Source organism: Rhincodon typus, chromosome 3 (assembly GCF_021869965.1).
Source record: "Rhincodon typus isolate 14 chromosome 3, sRhiTyp1.1, whole genome shotgun sequence".
In the NCBI taxonomy this organism is placed as follows: Eukaryota; Metazoa; Chordata; class Chondrichthyes; order Orectolobiformes; family Rhincodontidae; genus Rhincodon; species Rhincodon typus.
Window position 1 is genome coordinate 81,169,911 of NC_063334.1, and position 19,230 is coordinate 81,189,140.

General features: G+C 39.9%; 1 protein-coding gene across 3 annotated transcripts in view; it reads left to right on the forward strand.

Moving 5' to 3' along the window:
* pcsk1 (proprotein convertase subtilisin/kexin type 1) overlaps positions 1 to 19,230 on the forward strand; it is an 84,089-nt gene that overhangs the window by 23,811 nt on the left and 41,048 nt on the right. For all 3 annotated transcript variants that reach the window (XM_048594916.1, XM_048594917.1, XM_048594918.1), the window contains 4 exons: positions 5,039 to 5,115; positions 8,338 to 8,426; positions 14,608 to 14,780; positions 15,619 to 15,831. In XM_048594916.1, coding sequence (XP_048450873.1) covers positions 5,039 to 5,115; positions 8,338 to 8,426; positions 14,608 to 14,780; positions 15,619 to 15,831 — 552 coding nt within the window. The remainder of the gene's footprint in view (positions 1 to 5,038; positions 5,116 to 8,337; positions 8,427 to 14,607; positions 14,781 to 15,618; positions 15,832 to 19,230) is intronic.

Consider the following 19,230-nt stretch of genomic DNA (forward strand, 5'->3'; position numbering starts at 1 on the left):
CCCGAAATGTCAACTTTCCTGCTCCTCTGATGCTGCCTGACCTGCTGTGTTCCTCCACCTCCACACTGTGTTACCTCTGACTCCAGCATCTGCAGTTCTAACTATCTCTGACCTTATAATTAAGTATTTGAATCATGGAGTTACTTCATTGTTGCAGAATTAATTTCACAGATTGTTTAATACAGAAATTTTAGTTGATGTTGGAACCCATACACAAGTGCTGAGTATGTGGATACATTCATGCTCCAAGCATTCAAAATTTAGACACAATGAATCTGAATTCTAAATAAACAATGAATATTAATCAAATAGGCGAAAATGTAAAGTAGCAATGCATTTACAAGTGCAAGCTTTTCTTCCCCTAAAGTGCCTGTCTGCAAATAGTGGAAAGTTAAAATCAGCTGCTGGGGAAACAGACTCGTTCTACTAATATTTTGCCACAAACCTGCTGCAAACAGATCACAATGAAATCTGATCACCTCAAGGACCAAATGACTTACTAAAATTGCCTGGGTAAGAAGACAACAGATGACCTCATTGTTACTCAAACTCCAAAATTTGGTTAGAATTAGCAGAGTTTTCTGGAGGGTATCTGAAATAACTGCACAGCAGCCAGTATCCCGTCGCCAAGTCATCCTTTATTTACATTTGCACAGAAAATGGGCTGTGACCAGCCAACTTAGAACCAGTCCCTAGTATGGATCTCCTGTTTATATCTGTCAGTCAGGGCTTTCTGATTTGCCCAGGTCAACAACACCAATCAAGAATCTCATAGTCAATGAGATCCACTTGGCTCACGTTCCAATCACTACATACCTCACCACCACCCCAACACCCCGACTCCCTCTCCCCTCACCCCAAGTCCGGGATGTAGTTTCTCCTGGACTGTTTTTGCCTGAGGTCCAATTCCTCTGACTGTGACTCAGACATGGGTGGCGTGCACCAGACCATAGCCTGTCTTTTGTGCCCTGAACGTCTGGGGAGAGTTTCCTTCTCTTCTCTAAGTGGGAATGGTATCAAGGCTGCATCCACCTTGGACTCTGATGTTTTTTCAACGCTAGACAGAGGGGGAGAACCCACGGTTTCTGACAGTCTTTCTGGCTGTTCTGAGGGGCCAGGTATGTTTTGCACCTGCCCGTTTGTGAGGTAGGGGCTTTCAAATGACCCACATGTTTGATCATGCAACTTCAACTACCCGAACTTCATATGTCACAGAACCTTACCTCACATCGACCTTGCCTCATACCCATGGAGGGCCATTTCCATGGTTTTGACACCAAACTTAGTCCCCTGAAGTAAACTGTCTCTCTCACTTAGAGGAGGCATGCGGCCAGCATTGGCATTCCCGCTGTTGTTTCACGGTCTTCCCCAGGTCTGGAAATATCAAGCTTAACCTGGTGTGGAGTCTTTTCCCCATCAGCAACTCTGCTGGAGCTAACCCTGTAGTTGCGTGAAGGATGGTCCTATAATCGAACAGGAACTGAGTGAAGCAGTAGGCTGTTTATTTAAGCCTATCTTCAACATTTGGACTGCTCTTTCCACCAGATCATTGGACGATGGACGGTATGGAGTTGTCCAAACATGCCAAATGTCATTCAACATTTGGAAGTACTTTAAATCCTTACTGGTAAATGATGTTCCATTGTTCGTGAGCAAAACTTCCGAGAGTCCATGTATGCTCGCAACTTTTCAATTGTCATCCCCTGAGTTTGTTGAATGAACTCTATGCACGTTCAACCAATTTGAATGGGCATCCACAATGACCAAGAATATTGAGATGTTGAAAGGACTGGCAGAGTTGACGTGTAAATGAGTCCAGGTTTTACCTGGCCATTCCCACAAATGTGGGGTGCTGCTGGTGGTAATTTTGTCCTTGTTGGCACTCTAGCTGCACTAATGCAGCTATGTTGGCATCCATTCCTGGCCACCAGGCATAACTTCTTGCCAACAGTGGGGAGGCGATGGTGTAGTGATACTATCGCTGGACTGTTAATCCAGAGACCCAGATAACATATAAAGGTTCCAATTCTGGTTGTGTTGGCCCTTTTGTTTCTCCCATCACCGCCAGCTGTTTGCGTTTTGCCAGGACAGAATCTTTTGTGTCCACAGTCGGATATTGTCAGTGGTGACCAGAATGGTGTCCAGAAAGTTTAAAACCAGAATGGACCCTTCCAGGGGAGGGACCAATAGTGGTGTATCTGCCAATAGGAGGTGGCTTAAAGCATCTGCATTTGCTGCTTGGCCTCCTGGACAGTGTTCCAACTTGAATGCACAACTGACTTCCCCAAATTCCCTACCACAGCGGTGCTCCCTGATAGCTCCACCTTGATTTTCAGTGAACATACTCCCAGGACTGATCATAGCTCACCCCTGTGAACAATTTGGAAAAACAGACCCAACTGAGACGTTATCAGACCCCCTAACTGATGTCTGTGCAACTCCCTGACTGACTCACTACTAATCCTCTGACTGATTGCACTGGACCTACAGTACTGACTGTGGTCCAATTCCCAGGCTGTAATGTAATGGAACGTCTGACCCTGGCTGCTTCAAGCAGCAGATTGACCATGTCCAAGTCTCTGGATTGAGATCAGACACTGCCATCGACTGGCTGTGGTGAAACCCCCTGAATGACGTCAGACTCCTTGATTTGACTGATGACTACTCCTCTTAAACTTTGAGACATGGCATTTGGTTGAAATACATGCGGTGTGTTTGCAATGTAAACTGCTGGCGTGTGCTGTCAGTGTGACGTTGATGTGACCTGGTGATGTACAGCCACTTAACTACTCCTTGACAGATCATTACTGACAACTATGACAATGTACCTGGCTTTCTTATCATTTAGGTTCTGTCCACAATGCAATGCTAATGATGCAAATACACCTTTTGTTGCTCATTGGTGAGTTTCTTGTCTCACCATTCCAAACTTGGTGAAAAATTGAAATTTTCTTTTCTTTCATGTCAAGACTCTCATTATATTGATCTCGCCAGATTTTTTCAACTGACCTGCTAGTGCCTGTTTCGTTCAGGGCTGGGAGATTTCCATTCTATGTTTTGACAAACAATGGCACTAAGTCAGTGAAGTTTGCTTAGTTAAATATATATGTAGAGGAGTTTTTCTTGTTTAAAAACGTGAAATCTTGTGGTGCCATTCTGTTAGTTAATAACTGTGTGTTTGAATTTCTTTTTAAATACTTAATGGCCTCTATAGAGACCATAAAAACCACAACTGAACATATAGCCAATAGACACCACACAAATTGTACAGATAGGTAAGTAATGCCAGGCAGCATGTGAAAAGCATAGGTTTGGAGTGAGGTGATCTCAATGCCAAGATGGGCCTCATCACACTTATTGCCTGATCCTCCCAAACATTTTGCCATAGGCCACCTTCGTCAGATCCCTGTAAGATTCGACCCACCATTTTTAATCTGAACCTCCTTGTAGGGGTGAAGTTTCATAGTTTCGACATTCTTTCTCCTGGAAGCTTTCACTGTTTTGAAGTGTGCACTGTCCTTTGCAGCAAGATAAATCTATCCAAGGTTACACGACAGTGTCATTCAGTTCATGTACTTATTTGGAAAGGCAGCAAGTGGCTGCATGGAGAAGAGGTAGAAATTTGCTTTGGCCCAGTTTTGAAGACTCTGGGCTGGGATGCTGAAATATCAATAGAAATTGCGTACATATACTTACGTTGACACATCTCACTAGATTTGTTTGAAAACAATGGTTTCTTACCATCAAAATCTTGCCAAACTTACTTTTTAATACGTTTCAATGCTGACAGTATTTTTCAAAATATTAAATCAGAATCAACAAGGAAATTCTATATTATCAAATTGCTTAGATCTATAGATTCTCAATGTTTATCAAAAAGAATTTATCTATTGAAGTAGTAAGTGCAGAATTTAATACTATTTTTCATAACAATTGGTCACTATTCCCATTTGAAACTTTAAATAAGAAAAAATAATTTCCATGATATGTTGAAAGTTAAACTAAATTGATCCTATCTCAATTCTTGATAGATTGTCAATTTATCAATATTTGAAATCTATGGAGCTGAACATGCAAACAATAAATTTCACAAAAAGAAACTGGAGACGTAGCCACATTGAACACATGGTTTTTCTCAATATTCCCGTTTTTTAAATGAAATGTAATTACATTTTCAGAAATCACATGACACCAGATTATAGTCCGGCAGGTTTATTGCTTGTCTTTTCAAATAAACCCTCAAATGGACCTTGTTTGTCCCAGTCCAACTGGGGCACCTCCACATCATAATTACATTTGTGTAAGCTACTTCCCAAAGTTTGATCAAAATAATTTTGAATGTTGGGCTATCGAAGTGCACATACAGCACATGATGCAGTACTAAATGATCATGGCTTTATTTCCTACGTTCAAGCATAGGCATTTGTTAGTCATTCCTAGCTGTCCTTGAGAAGAAGGTGATGATTTGCTTTCTTGAACTGCTGCAGTCCGTGAGCTAGAGATACAACCGCTGCTGTTAGGAAGGGATTTCGAGGATTTTGACCCAGCTGCAGTGTAGAAATAGTGAAGTCAGATTGGTGTGTAATTTGGAGGGATACTTGATCAACTTTTGTCCACTGTCAATTACTATATTAAATGAAACCTATATTTTGGTCTGAAATAATTTATTAACCACAAAGTAAAATTATTTTTATTATTCATAGCTAACTGGGCAATCGCCATACAGGAGACAAAATATTACACAATATTCTTGTAATTGTATGTAAGTTTTATTTAAATATAATAAAACCAACAATACAAGTGCTAGCTCTTGCCATTGACTATGACTTTTTCTTTACATTTCAACACTATTATTGATTGTATTTATATGGAAGCTAATCACATCATTTAGACTTTAAATATTCCTCTGTAGACTTGGATCACAAATATTCCTGAGAAATATTCCAATTATTTCAAACAAATATAATATCAAAGTTTCAAAAATGTTAATTGTGATACTTGACAATTAATGCTTCAACTTCCATTTTTATTTCTACAGGATCCAGAAGCAAGCTACGATTTTAATGATAATGACCCTGATCCATTTCCCAGATATGACCCAACCAATGAAAATAAGTAAGTTAACACTTCTTATAATAAAACATGAAATTTACTGAAGCCTTTCACACATCAGGATCTAGATTCATTTTAGTAAAATGAGAAGTTAAAAAGAATTTGGCCAGTAATTTCCTCTGCCATCGTAGCTTTACTGGAAGTACAGTGGAAATCTCCTGCACCACATCTGATGAAGTAATAGTGGAAGGCCTGGGAATTTCTGCAAAATTTCTTTTGTCTTTTGACACATTGATAAAATCAGCAGTCAATGGTAAAAAAAAGTGTAAATTATATTTCTTGGTAAGGATGAGAAACTTTGTTTATGAGGATAGATTGGAGAAGTTGGGAATGATTTCCTTGGAAATGTGAAGTCTGGGGAGAAATTTGATAGAAGTTTTCAAAATCATGAGACGTCTGGACAGAATAATCATGGAAAAATAGCTCCTTCTTACAAAAGGATTGAGAATCACAGGGCACAGATTTTAAAGTGATTTGCAAAAGAAGCAAGTATAAGGTGAGAAAAAGCTTTTTCACCCAGCGAGTGTTCTGGGTTTGGAAGTCATTCCTCGGTAGCATAGTGGGGGCAGACCAACTGAAGAGGACATTGGCTGGTTACTTAAATAGAAACAAAATGTGGAGTCCTGGGAAAAAGCTTTTTCACCCAGTGAGTGTTCTGGGTTTGGAAGGCATTCCCCGGTAGCATAGTGGGGGCAGACCAACTGAAGAGGACATTGGCTGGTTATTTAAATAGAAACAAAATGTGGAGTCTTGGGGAAAAGGCAAGAGTTTGGCACTAAGCTAAAATGCTCAGAGAGCTGGTGCAGACATGATGGACTGAATGGCCTCCTCCTGCATTGTAGCAATTCTTGATTCTGTGGATTGAAGTTAGCTAATGCAAACTTCAGTTTGGGTTGCTTGATCTCACACACAATTAATGTGCATTCCTCCTCAAAGCTGGTGTTGATTGGTACATGATAATTAATATAGGAAAGAGGAATTCCACACTTGCATAAAAGTGGATTATGTAGAAGGCAGGCAGGAGGATACAGCCATTGGATGCAATTTTCACTGGGTTTCCAAAACTTCAGCAGCATCCTCTGAGAGACTAGGTAAACCCATAAAAGCAGCTTATCCTTAAGTATTTCTGCAGAAGATTCAACAGGAGATCAAGAGAACTGCTGAGATTCTCTCCTGTGTTAAGGTTAGAGTGATAACAGGTATGCTATGGTATTGGCAGGATCTAGAAATCCATGATGCAAATGCTAAAGGTTGCACCATTTCCGAGCACTCCACATTTTGATAATTACCAAAAATCCTGGACACAAATGTCTTTTACAGACTTTCCTTTAAGTTACCAAGCTAATCTTGAGAGTTTTTTTTCCTCTGTTAATAATTTGATTGGAAAAGTAGCTGTAAGCACAAACAAGGAGTTTCCATCTTGTGCTGACAATGACTTTTACTAAAATTACTGATAGGTGATAACTTAGGGCCATTAGTTTTTGCATAGGGAATTTGCCAAACAATTTCAGAGTTCAATCCCTGTTTCCATGAAAAATGGAGTTATCAGCTCATTCATGATCTCATTGAATGGCAGAGTAGACTCATTGGGCTGGATAGCCTGCATCTGATCTTACATCTTTTGGTATTATGGCCTAAATGAAGTCCTGAATTGGCTTCAGTTGCCAACGAGTGTGCTCTGGGAGCAGTTCCATGCAAATTTGAATAACTTAAATTTAACTCTGTTATCATACAATAATGTATTTGAATATGATCACTTGCAATGCTTTGAGTCTGTTGTGTACAACATGATAATGACTAGGATTGTCGATGTTTCCTATTAGGTATGGGTATCATAAATTTTCTATCTGTTGCAACAGTAGTGAGTGCTCAGCAGTGAGGGACCAAGATTTTCACATCTTGGTTGACTCATTTTCTGGTGTTAAGGGCACTTCTATATTTTGGTTGGATGTTAGCACCATTGCCAGTGTAATTAGAATATTCACCTTGGATGAGAATTCTATTGCAAAAACTTGTCACAGCAGAAGTTCGCCAGCTACACCGTGTGAAGATTTGAAAAAAATCCTTAATTCTTACAAAGTTGCAATGCCTGCAATGCAAAGAAAATAACCTTTAGATCCTTTCCCCAAAGTTCCTCAGCCAGGAAAGCTAACGTGTTTCTTTTAACCAGCATTGCTGGACCACAAATAATAAGTTGAAAAATGTCATATTGATGCGGCATCATTTTATATTTTGTCACATAATGACTTGCTGTATTGATAAGAACCATCCTGGGAATCCATCAATGCAGTTCCCATGTATCATCTCTTCACATGTACTTCAGTGAGTCAGCATAATTAATTATCATTTTGGAGATTTCCAGAGTTATTACAGTATGGATAGTGTATGGTTGCAGATTCCCGATTTAGAGATGTCTAAGAGGTGGACTTCTAATTTAGCTCACAACACTGAAAAGGTATTGATACAGACCACAGCAAAACTAAACAACCATTTATCAGTGGCTGGTGAAATGTTTTTTAATGCAGCAGAGCCAAATACTACAAACAAAGAATTCTCATTCCTTCTCCTGTATTCCTTTTCCTTTCTTTACACATGAAAAGAGCAGACTCTCCTTGGTCCACGCTTTCTCATATTCTGTGTAAACATTGCCATAATGTGAAAGTCTCAGTTGCTGGTACATGTTTACTCAGTGTGCAGTACTTAGAATCACAATGTAGATATTAAACTATCTACAAGTGGGAATTACAGTCAGCACCATATACCTTTGGATGATTTTAAATTTGAAATATGCACAAAAATAAGGGTTTTGAAAAGTTTTCCTGTGGTAGTTGTATTTATATTACCTACATCAAGAATTAATCTGCAGTGGGTTAAACAGATATTGGAAGGTATTAGCTTGACTCTTTGACTCAGTTTTCAGTTTGAGGCTTTTCCTGTATGTTTAAACTTCACATTCCTGTCAATCAGCAGATGTCTTGGGAGTTCTCACCAACGGTATGCCAGCTATGAGTTACGTTATATTTTTACAAGAATAATATTAACATTATAAAATTTATACTGGATCACAATCATTTTTCAATGTTGGCCTTAAACTGAATATGTGCTAGTTAAGCTTTGTACATTTAAACATTGTATACTTTATACTATAAATCATATATGTGCAATTTGCAAAAATAAGGCCATATTTTCCATTGAGTCTGATGAGTTCTAATCTGCTTTTTTTAGGCATGGTACAAGGTGTGCTGGGGAAATTGCAATGCAAGCCAATAACAAGAAATGTGGAGTAGGAGTAGCTTACAATTCAAAAGTTGGAGGTACAGTAGAGCTGAACGAGAGCATTTCTAATTCAATGTGAGTTTGGGAGGTGCTTACCACAATGGTGGGAGATATCGATTTTTTTTTCTTGCCCTCTCATCTAAAATTAATTCAGCATTTGATATCTCTTTGCTAACTATGAAGCTTATTAAAAGGTAGTTTGGTTTTGGAATGGATTTGTTATCAATTTCTTTGTGAGCAAAGTAACATAAGGCTGTTTTTCCTTAGTTTGAACCAATGGATTCTACATTCCTGCTCAAAAAACAAATTAATTAATCAACACCACGGTTTTGGTCATTTCACTTATTGCTGTTTGTGAGACTTTATAATAAGACAAATTGGATGTTGTGCTTCCTGACATTAAAAAATTGAGGACCTTGACATTATTATTTGGCTGCCCCTTATAACAACAAACATTTTACTTAAATGCATAATTCCTATGACAACAAAACAAGAACTTATAGTCCTACTTAAAGGAAAATACAACCACATTGAACTGAAATAGCAGGCACCAAAATGAGATAATGAACTGTGAAGTTAATCATACATTTCTCATCCAGTAATTTTAGCCCTTGGTTTAGGGCAAAGACAGTATGAAAGGATAAGCTTTTTTTTAAAACATTCTGGACACTTTTTTCAAAGATATAAAGAGCTAACTTTGACAATTTTGGCATATCCTTTTGAAAGTTGCTTTTGACACATTATTGTGACACTTTTGACAGTTTCCTTTCACAGCTCTCTTTTGACTCTTTTGATAATTGTTTCTGACAGGTATGTGAGCAGTCCTAATTAGTTTGACAGTTAATGAAGTGATGCACATTTTGCAAATATTCATGAGATAACAAGGTGTAGAGCTGGATGAACACAGCAGGCCAAGCAGCATCAGAGGAGCAGGAAGGCTGATGTTTCGGGCCTAGACCCTTCTTCAGAAATGGGGGAGGGGAAGGGGGTTCTGAAATAAATAGGGAGAGAGGGGGAGATGGATTGAAGATGGATAGAGGAGAAGATAGGTGGAGAGGAAACAGACAGATCAAAGACACAGGGATGGAGCCAGTAAAGGTGAGTGTAGGTGGGGAGTTAGGGAGGAGATAGGTCAGTCCGGGGAGGACGGACAGGTCAAGGGGGCGGGATGAGGTTAGCAGGTAGGAAATGGGGGTGGGGCTTGAGGTGGGAGGAGGGGATAGGTGGGAGGTAGGACAGGTTAGGGAGGCGGGGACGAGCTGGGCTGGTTTTGGGATGCGGTAGGGGGAGGGGAGATTTTGAAGCTTGTGAAATCCACATTGATACCATTGGGCTGCAGGGTTCCCAAGCGGAATATGAGTTGCTGTTCCTGCAATCTTCGGGTGGCATCGTTGTGGCACTGCAGGAGGCCCAGGATGGACATGTCATCTGAGGAATGGGAGGGGGAGTTGAAATGGTTTGCGACTGGGAGGTGCAGTTGTTTAGTGCGAACCGAGCGTAGGTGTTCTGCAAAGTGATCCCCAAGCCTCCGCTTGGTTTCCCCGATGTAGAGGAGGTCACAATGGGAACAGTGGATGCAGTATACCACATTAGCAGATGTGCAGGTGAACATCTGTTTGATGTGGAAAGTTTTCTTGGGGCCTGGGATGGGGGTGAGGGGGGAGGTGTAGGGGCAGGTGTAGCACTTCATGCAGTTGCAGGGAAAAGTGCCGGGTTTGGTGGGGCTGGAGGGTAGTGTGGAGCGGACAAGGGAGTCACGGAGAGAGTGATCCCTCCGGAAAGCAGTTAAGGGTGGGGAGGGAAAAATGTCTTTGGTGGTGGGGTCGGATTGCAGATGGCAGAAGTGTCGGAGGATGATGCGTTGGATCCAGAGGTTGGTGGGGTGGTACGTGAGGATGAGGGGGATTCTTTTTTGGTTGTTATTGCGGGGAGGGGGTGTGAGGGATGAGTTGCGGGAAATGCGGGAGACACGGTCGAGGGCGTTCTCGACCACTGAGGGGGGGAAGTTGCAGTCCTTGAAAAACGAGGACATCTGAGATTTACGGAAGTGGAATGCCTCATCCTGGGAGCAGATGCGGCGGAGGCTTGGGGACCGCTTTGCATAACACCTACGCTCGGTTCGCACTAAACAACTGCACCTCCCAGTCGCGAACCATTTCAACTCCCCCTCCCATTCCTCAGATGACATGTCCATCCTGGGCCTCCTGCAGTGCCACAACGATGCCACCCGAATGTTGCAGGAACAGCAACTCATATTCCGCTTGGGAACCCTACAGCCCAATGGTATCAATGTGGATTTCACAAGCTTCAAAATCTCCCCTCCCCCTACCGCATCCCAAAACCAGCCCAGCTCGTCCCCGCCTCCCTAACCTGTCCTACCTCCCACCTATCCCCTCCTCCCACCTCAAGCCCCACCCCCATATCCTACCTACTAACCTCATCCCGCCCCCTTGACCTGTCTGTCCTCCCCGGACTGACCTATCTCCTCCCTAACTCCCCACCTACACTCATCTTTACTGGCTCCATTCCCTCCTCTTTGACCTTCTGTTTCCTCTCCACTTATCTTCTCCTCTATCCATCTTCTATCCGCCTCCCCCTCTGTCCCTATTTATTTCAGAACCCCCTTCCCCTCCCCCATTTCTGAAGAAGGGTCTAGGCCCGAAACATCAGCTTTCCTGCTCCTCTGATGCTGCTTGGCCTGCTGTGTTCATCCAGCTCTACACCTTGTTGTCTCAGATTCTCCAGCATCTGCAGTTCCTACTATCTCTGTTGCAAATATTCATGCCTATTTTCACCAGTTCCAAATGGCACCTTACCTTTCCCAAAGGAGTTCTGAGACCATATTCAAAAGGGTACCTTACATTTCTACAAGGATACCCAGACTAGCCAAGTATATCCACAAAGCTTAGATCTACCAAATCTAATCTGGACATTTTATGCTTCAGACACCGAAGACACCAAACTCATACAGGAGTAGAAACGTTTGCTGACTTTTATGGGTAGCTGCCTCCATAAGGACTATATGTGTGAAATATGACTTGACCACATTCCAACCCTGTTACAATGGTAGGTGCCATGTTTTGGGGACAGGAATTCAGATTTACAGGCTCATTCATCATTTTGACAATGATAATGAAGCTGTGTGGGAACGGTGGAAATTCAGACCAATATATTCTGCCTTTTGATATTTCAGAACACAAAAAAAGCTTCTAGGAAACTGCAAAATAAAAACACTTTATATCTTTGTTGAGTTAATATTTACAAATGTCACACACAGTTAATCACATATTGTGGCAACATACAGTATTTAATTTGCAATGCATTAACAAAGTGACATAGATATCTTGCTCATTGCATCTAAATACACATACATGCTAATTATTGCAGCAATAGAAGGTATGAAATATTGTGTAATATATCTTCTCAAGTGCTGCTCCAATATGTTACTGCTGGTTATAGCAGTGATTCATTACAAACATTTATATAATTAGTAGTATGATGAATTTTGATCAAAAAGCAATATAGGGAGGAAGTTTGTAACTTCTTTAAAAGGTCTTTGGAGTCTATTATTGTTTTTAAGACAGTTTGAGAATGACTTTTAAGAGTTTTTATCAATTGTAAAGGTTGTAATTTCATTCATCCGTATAATGCGATGATCCTGGATCTGAAAGCAGTACCAAAAGAGAGGAAATTTATGAAAACAGATTTAAAATGAGAGCTGTAGACACAAAAATGTATTACAAGCAGAGGAACTGGAGTGTAAAGACACAAATGCAGGCATAAGGAGAAAGCAGATGGAAACAGAAAGACGAATGCAAAGACTTGTTGTGAGCAGCAGATGCAAATAAATTTCAGGAAGAGGTGATTTTTTTTCCATTTGGCAGAAGAATAGAGAGGACTTCTTAGTGAAAATGTATACATTGATTAAAAAGAGAAAAAACCTGGAAAGCTGTATGGATAATCTGGAGACACTAAAGAGTTAAGTATATTCCCAGTACTATCTGAATAGTGAATTGTTGAGTTATCAGTTGATCAGTTGAAGAAGAAATCTAAAAAGATACACCATGAGGATAAGTGTAAACTGAGAAAGAAAGTGTTCATAGAAGAGTTCCTTGGTGATGATAATCATGAAATTTGAAGGTAATTTGACTGTTGTCAAATAGGATCACTAACCTATTCTACATGACTAAACAATAGCACATTGTGGAACTGTACAGTTACAATTGTTACATTTATATGGAGAGTAATGCAAATGCTTTTGGTTGACTAAGCTCTAACTTTGTTGCATCAAATCATATCAACTATGGAAAATGAAATTTACCTTTTCTGAAGTACTGTCTTACTTAACAATTTAGGTGTAATTTGTATTAATTCTAATTGGTGTTAAAGAAAAAGTTACAAAACGTGGGACCTTGCTAGTAATTTCATTATTTGGTGGGAGTCACCCAAAAACTTTGGTTATTTTGGTTTCTCATCTCCTCATGGGGATTGTTGCAGTAGGAAAAAATGAAGTCATACATGTGTCAAATGTAATTGGAACAGGAATATGACGCTCCTGGCTCAGAGGTAGGGGCACTACCTACTGACACACAAGAGCTGCTTCCACAACTTTCACTTATATAATGCCATAAATGTAGTGAAGCAGCCCAAAGTGCTTAGAATGATAAAACATAATGTATAATTTTACATTAAAATTGCTGAGCAACTTCCAGATTTATAGGTTCTGTACTAGAAGAAAACATTCTATTTGCAAGTTATTTTTCATTCCCCTACTATACCTGATCTGACTTTAAACATCCCCATTTTATCCATTAGTGACTGAATGAATGTCAGCTGATCATCTCCCAGGTTTCTGTCATTAAGTTGATAATGATAAATCATTTGGTAGCGTCCAGAGTGACTTGATTAACAATGATCTTTTCTCCCTGAGAGCAAATGTTTTTGCTGTCATATGGCTGAAACCAGCAAGTTGCAGCATATGGCAATATGGACATAAAAGCTTTAATTATCACTCTATAACACAAGCTTCAAATATTTGCTGTGCCACATGATGACTTGAAGTATGAACATAAAATGTGTTGGGTGGAATAGAAGGTTTAACTGGTACTCTCCAAGTTTGCAGATGACACCAAGTTGGGTGGGAGGGTGAACTGTGATGAAGATGCAGAGATCCTTCAGCATGATCTTGACAAGTTGGGTGAGTGGGCAAATCAATGGCAGATACAGTATAATTTGAATAAATATGAGGTTATTCACTTTGGAAGCAAAAACAAGAAGGCAGATTACTACCTGAATGGCTGTAAATTGGCAGAGGGGAGTATGCAGTGGGACCTGGGTGTCCTTGTGCACCAGTCGCTGAAGGTAAGCATGAAGGTGCTGCAGGTGGTAAAGAAGCCAAATGGTATGTTGGCCTCCATTGCGAGAGGTTTCGAGTACAGGAGCAGGGGTGTGTTGTTGCAGTTATACAGGGCCTTGGTGAGGCCACACCTGGAATATTGTGTGCAGTTTTAGTCTCCTTTTCTGAGGAAGGATGCTCTTGCTCTCGAGGGAGTGCAGCAAAGGGTTTACCAGGCTGATTCCGGGGATGGCGGGTCTGACGTCTGAGGAGATACTGACTAGGTTGGGATTGTTTTCACTGGAGTTCAGATGAATGAGGGTGGGATCTCATAGAGACTTATAAAATTCTAACAGGACTGGACAGTGTAGATACAGGGAGGATGTTCCTGATGGTGGGTGGTCCAGAACCAGGCATCACAGTATGAGGATTTGGGGCAGATGATTTAGGATGGAGATGAGGAGACATTTCTTCACCCAAAGAGTAGTGAGCCTGTGGACTTCATTACAACAGGAAACAGTTAATGCCAAAACATTTAATGTATTCAAGAGACAATTAGATATAGCACAGAGGGTGAAAGGGATCAGAGGTTATGGAGGGAAAGCAGGATTAGGCTATTGAATTGGACGATCAGCCATGATTGTGAAGAATGGCGGAGCAGGCTCGAAGAGCTGAATGGCCTCCTCCTGCTCCTATCTTCTATGCTTCTATATTTATATATTGGTGTAATTTGATTATTCACCCATTGCTTGAATATTCAGTACTTCAGTTCATGTCCTATTTGCTGTTTGTGCCTGGTGAATTTTACATAACCTATTGTATTTCAGTTGAATTTCAGACTAGTATTGCTGGCTCACTAACTTTAATATTGGACTTTGCCTTAGGCATCAGAATGCTGGATGGCATCGTAACAGATGCAATTGAAGCCACTTCAATTGGATTCAATCCACAGCATGTGGATATTTATAGTGCAAGCTGGGGTCCAAATGATGATGGAAAGACTGTGGAAGGTCCTGGGAGACTTGCACAAAAAGCATTTGAATATGGCATTCAGAAGGTGAGTATTGTAGATCATTTTATGCCAAAATTGGAACGCAGAAGGTATTCTAACTTCCAAACTTGTCAAACTCCTTAGAGCTGAACAAGAATAAATGCAACTTTTAAAAATTTGTAGAAAAGCCATTTGTGCAGTTGTGATTGTCCAAAATAAAGGGAGAGATTTATATGACCTTTTTAATTTAACACATCATTTTACCAGGACTTTTGGAAACATATACAAAGTAAATAAATATTTCAAAGATAAAGTAGAACCCCTAATGGATGCAGGAGAGAATATTTAGAAAGTGATGGATTTGTGAAGATTTTAAACAATGTTGAATGATGTTGAGACAACAAGGTGCAGGGCTGGATGAACACAGCATGCCAAGCAGCATCATAGGAACAGAAGGTTGGTTCAGAGAAGGCTAAGAGGAAATTTTATGATGGTTTTTAAAATATTGAATCAGGTTTGACAGCTTAACAAAGAACGGGTAGTTTCTTTGGTTCAAACTTTAGTGACAATGGGACAACAATTTAAAATTGCCACAAAAAGGGAAATTTCTTTGTTTTGATTGTTGAGCGTAAAATATTTTATCAGAGGAAATTGTTGTGTCACAGATTCTGGTATCAATAAATGATTGCAGTTATCAAGTGAGTATTGAATTATCATTGAAATGGAGGAAGATGTAAAGCTATAATGAGACAACATGGCATTTAGATTAATGTAGATTCTGTACCGAAGAACTACCACAGACACGAAGTGTTACATAGAATTCTTCAACATCATAAGTTACTTTTGTAAATCATATTATGTGCAACTTGCTAATGATATTCAATTTAAAATTATGTATCTTCAGGGTAGAGGAGGAAAAGGGTCAATTTTTGTCTGGGCATCTGGGAATGGTGGTCGTCAAGGTGATAACTGTGACTGTGATGGGTACACAGATAGCATCTATACAGTTTCTATAAGCAGTGCATCCCAACAAGGGCTGTCTCCATGGTATGCAGAAAAATGTTCTTCCACACTGGCTACAGCTTACAGCAGTGGAGACTACACAGACCAAAGAATTGTAAGTATCTGCCACATAAAGCTCGCTGTCCGTTTATTTTGAAGTGGTTAAACTAAATCTGCATGTACAGTTTATGATATGTTAATAAGACTTCAAGTCAGGAACTGAAAGAAATATATGAACAGATTAGCAGGCAGATTCATTGGTATTCTGCCTGGTATGATGATATACAAATATCGGGCTGAATTTTTAAAGCAGGTCAGGGTTGGAATTGAGAGACAGTCAGTGCTGCCAGTCATTATGTGCCAATATAGTACCACAATCCTGAGCCTGAGCCATTCTCTGAGGTGCTGGGTCAGACCATGGAGGACAACTCACCAGTTTGCAGCTTGTAGCTAATTTAGACTTAATTAATGTAAATAGAAATACATAAAGGCTCATGTGGTAGGCTTAGATTGAAAAGGGATGGATATTATGAGTTTCCTAAACCGTGTACACAAAAGGGATGCCCCATGCAACATAATGATCATAAGATTAGCCATTCTGTGGAGGTAATAATCAAACAGTTCTCGTCATTTTACAAAGTAAAGGAAGATTTATCTGGTATCTCCTTTCTCTCCCTTTCTCTCTCTTCCCCCACCTTCAGATCAGCAGCTTCCACCTTGGTTGATACACATGTAATTCTGTTACTGCGAGTGTGCCACACATTGCCAAGCATGTTCCCTGGCCTTACAATGACAATTCCTTTAAAGATAGCAATGGTTTATCTAAAACCACTGCACAACTGCACAAACCAGATGGAGTCCATGTCTAGAGCTGCTTCTTAAGATCATGTTCCTGCACCCAAATAAAATTTTAGCCCATGTTAAAGTTGTATTAAAACTCCATCCAGTATGATAATGTCATGCAGGCGGAGAAACAGGAAATCGAACATGATGTACTGACTGAGATAGAGGTGACTTACTGATAGTTGTAATTATGCCTTTTTACCAAATGTTGTTTGTATCTATTGCTATCTTGCAATAAATTACACATTACTCTGTAAGACAGAGATAGTAAGAACTGCTGATGCTAGAGTCAGAGATAACACAATGTGGAGCTAGAGGAACACAGCAGGCCAGGCAGCATCAGAGGAGCAGGAAAGTTGACGTTTTGGGTCGGGATCCTTCTGAATTTTCTGAAGAAAGGCCCTGAACCGAAACATCAACCTTCCTGCTTCTCTGATGCTGCCTGGCCTGCAGTGCTCCTCCAGCTCCGTACTGTGTTACTGTGTAAGACAAGAGCTTCATCTTGTTAAGAGTCACTAGTGGTCTACCTTCTGCCAATGATAACTAGACAGGCCTTTAAACCAAGCAGAGAAACCAAGATTTATTTAGGCCTCCTGTGGCACAGTGGTAGGGTCCATACCTCTGGGTCAGGAGGCTGAGGTTCAAGTCTCATATACTCCAGAGGTGTTGTCATATTATCTGCTATCAGGGTGATTTGAAAAGGAAATATCCAGAAAGGAAGGTTGTGGGCTACCCCAAACACATGCTGTCAATGCTGGTACGAAAAGCCTAATATGACACTCATGAAGATGGATTTAAAATGATTAGAACTGGGTCTTATTATAATAATGCAGAATTGTGATGGATGACTTTAAAATTATAAGGGACAGGTTTAAATGAAACGTATTGTTTGCAAATTCAGAGAGGTATGGAATGAGGGCCTAAAATTCAAATTAATTTTAAGAGGTTTAGAATGAACAGGAGAAATTTCCTTCTAAATGTCTCTGAGGCTATGATATTTCCAAGGATAGTAATAGAAGTAGAATTATGCTACCGTTCAAGATTAGATTGGATAGGTGAGTAAGAGAAAAAAGGTTGAAGGTTATGGAAACTGATGTGCATATCTAATGAGGACCATTTGCTGAAGTGGAGGGAAATATCTACAGAATCCATTCCATGTTGTATGATCGATTTATTCATGTATCTGTAGCGCTTTCACTAGTTCTCTAGCTTTTCGAGTACAGGCAGACAGGGAAAAAAAAGAAAACACATGGATTGAGAGAACACTGGTAAAGTAGTTCAGTTGTCTTTATTCACAAGATCTGTTGAGTTGGATCTTGCTGATCAGAAATATTCTTCTCAGCCTTACTTTTCCAAATACTTCTATTAGTTTGCAAGAAGTAAAGGGTGGCTAGCTCCCTTGTGAAAGATATTTGATAGATCAATTTAAAACATCATAACTTACAACGACTGCTGAAGGAATGATAAGATTTAAACTGGATATTGATTGCAGAGAACAGTAAAAGCTCTTGGGTTGGTGGACATTTGGGGACTTCTCTGTGTCCTGTTCTGAGCTTCAAGCTGTCCAGTTACCTGAGAAGCAATCACATGGTTGTTGGCAGGCAAAGGCTCTTGTTGTCAATAACTGGTCACTAGCAGATCAACTTCACGTTGCCATCTAAGCATCATCCAAAACCCCTCAGTTCTAGTTTGTCTGCAACCTAATCATCAATGCTTGTTCAGACAGGTTGTTTAAACTATACATTTTTTTTTGGTGTTTTAGCCTTAAATTGTTCTGATTTATGGAAGATTTTGCAATTGCCAGCATTCAAACGAATGTGAACAGAAACGGGGACAAAAAGTTCAATTGAAAAATCATGTACCATTCAAATCATGTACAATCTGAACCTTGATTGTCAATTGCAGCCAAAATGGAAACTATATTCCATGTTCTTTTTATCACGGGACTTCAATTCCAATCCAATGCAATCCAGAGGGATGAATCAAGGTGTCATGCTTACAGTTGCTGAAATGGATGTAGATAGTCTTAAATCTGGAACACAGAGCTACTCTTTCTTTAACATTATGTTGGATCATTTACTCAAAAAGAACATGAAGTCAGCTTCCATTAATAAAAATTGCCTTTCCAGAGTATGTTATGTACTTGACTGCACTGAACTAGTAATGGAGTCTTTGGTGCTACCAATGGAGGATAACTAATAGAAGTGTTTTGTTTCTTTTTTCAATTTGGCCTCTAAGAATTCAATAATAATATTGTCTTTTTAAAAAAAATCTAAGTATGTACTTAATATCAGATTTGAGGGTGAAGCTAGTTAAGTGCAAATTGCAATGCTATGATATCATGTAAACACATTCTGATAACATGATGATCGTGCCTCTTGCACTGACAAACATTTAGTGGCAATCTCATACTATCAAGCCAGAGGTTCAAGGCCCACTCCTCATTCAAGCACCTCATAAATCAGGCTTAGAATACTAAGCTCACAAAGGGCTCATAATGAATTGAGCTGAGCCCAATGAGGCCATAAGGCTGCTTCAGGTGCACTCGTATAGGAGGTGCATTAATTGCTTTTTACTTACTCCAGAAATACTAGTTGTACAAAGATGTAATTTAGATGTCTTTAATTGGGAATTAAGATTTTAGAAGATAGAGTCATGCAGTCGAAGAGCA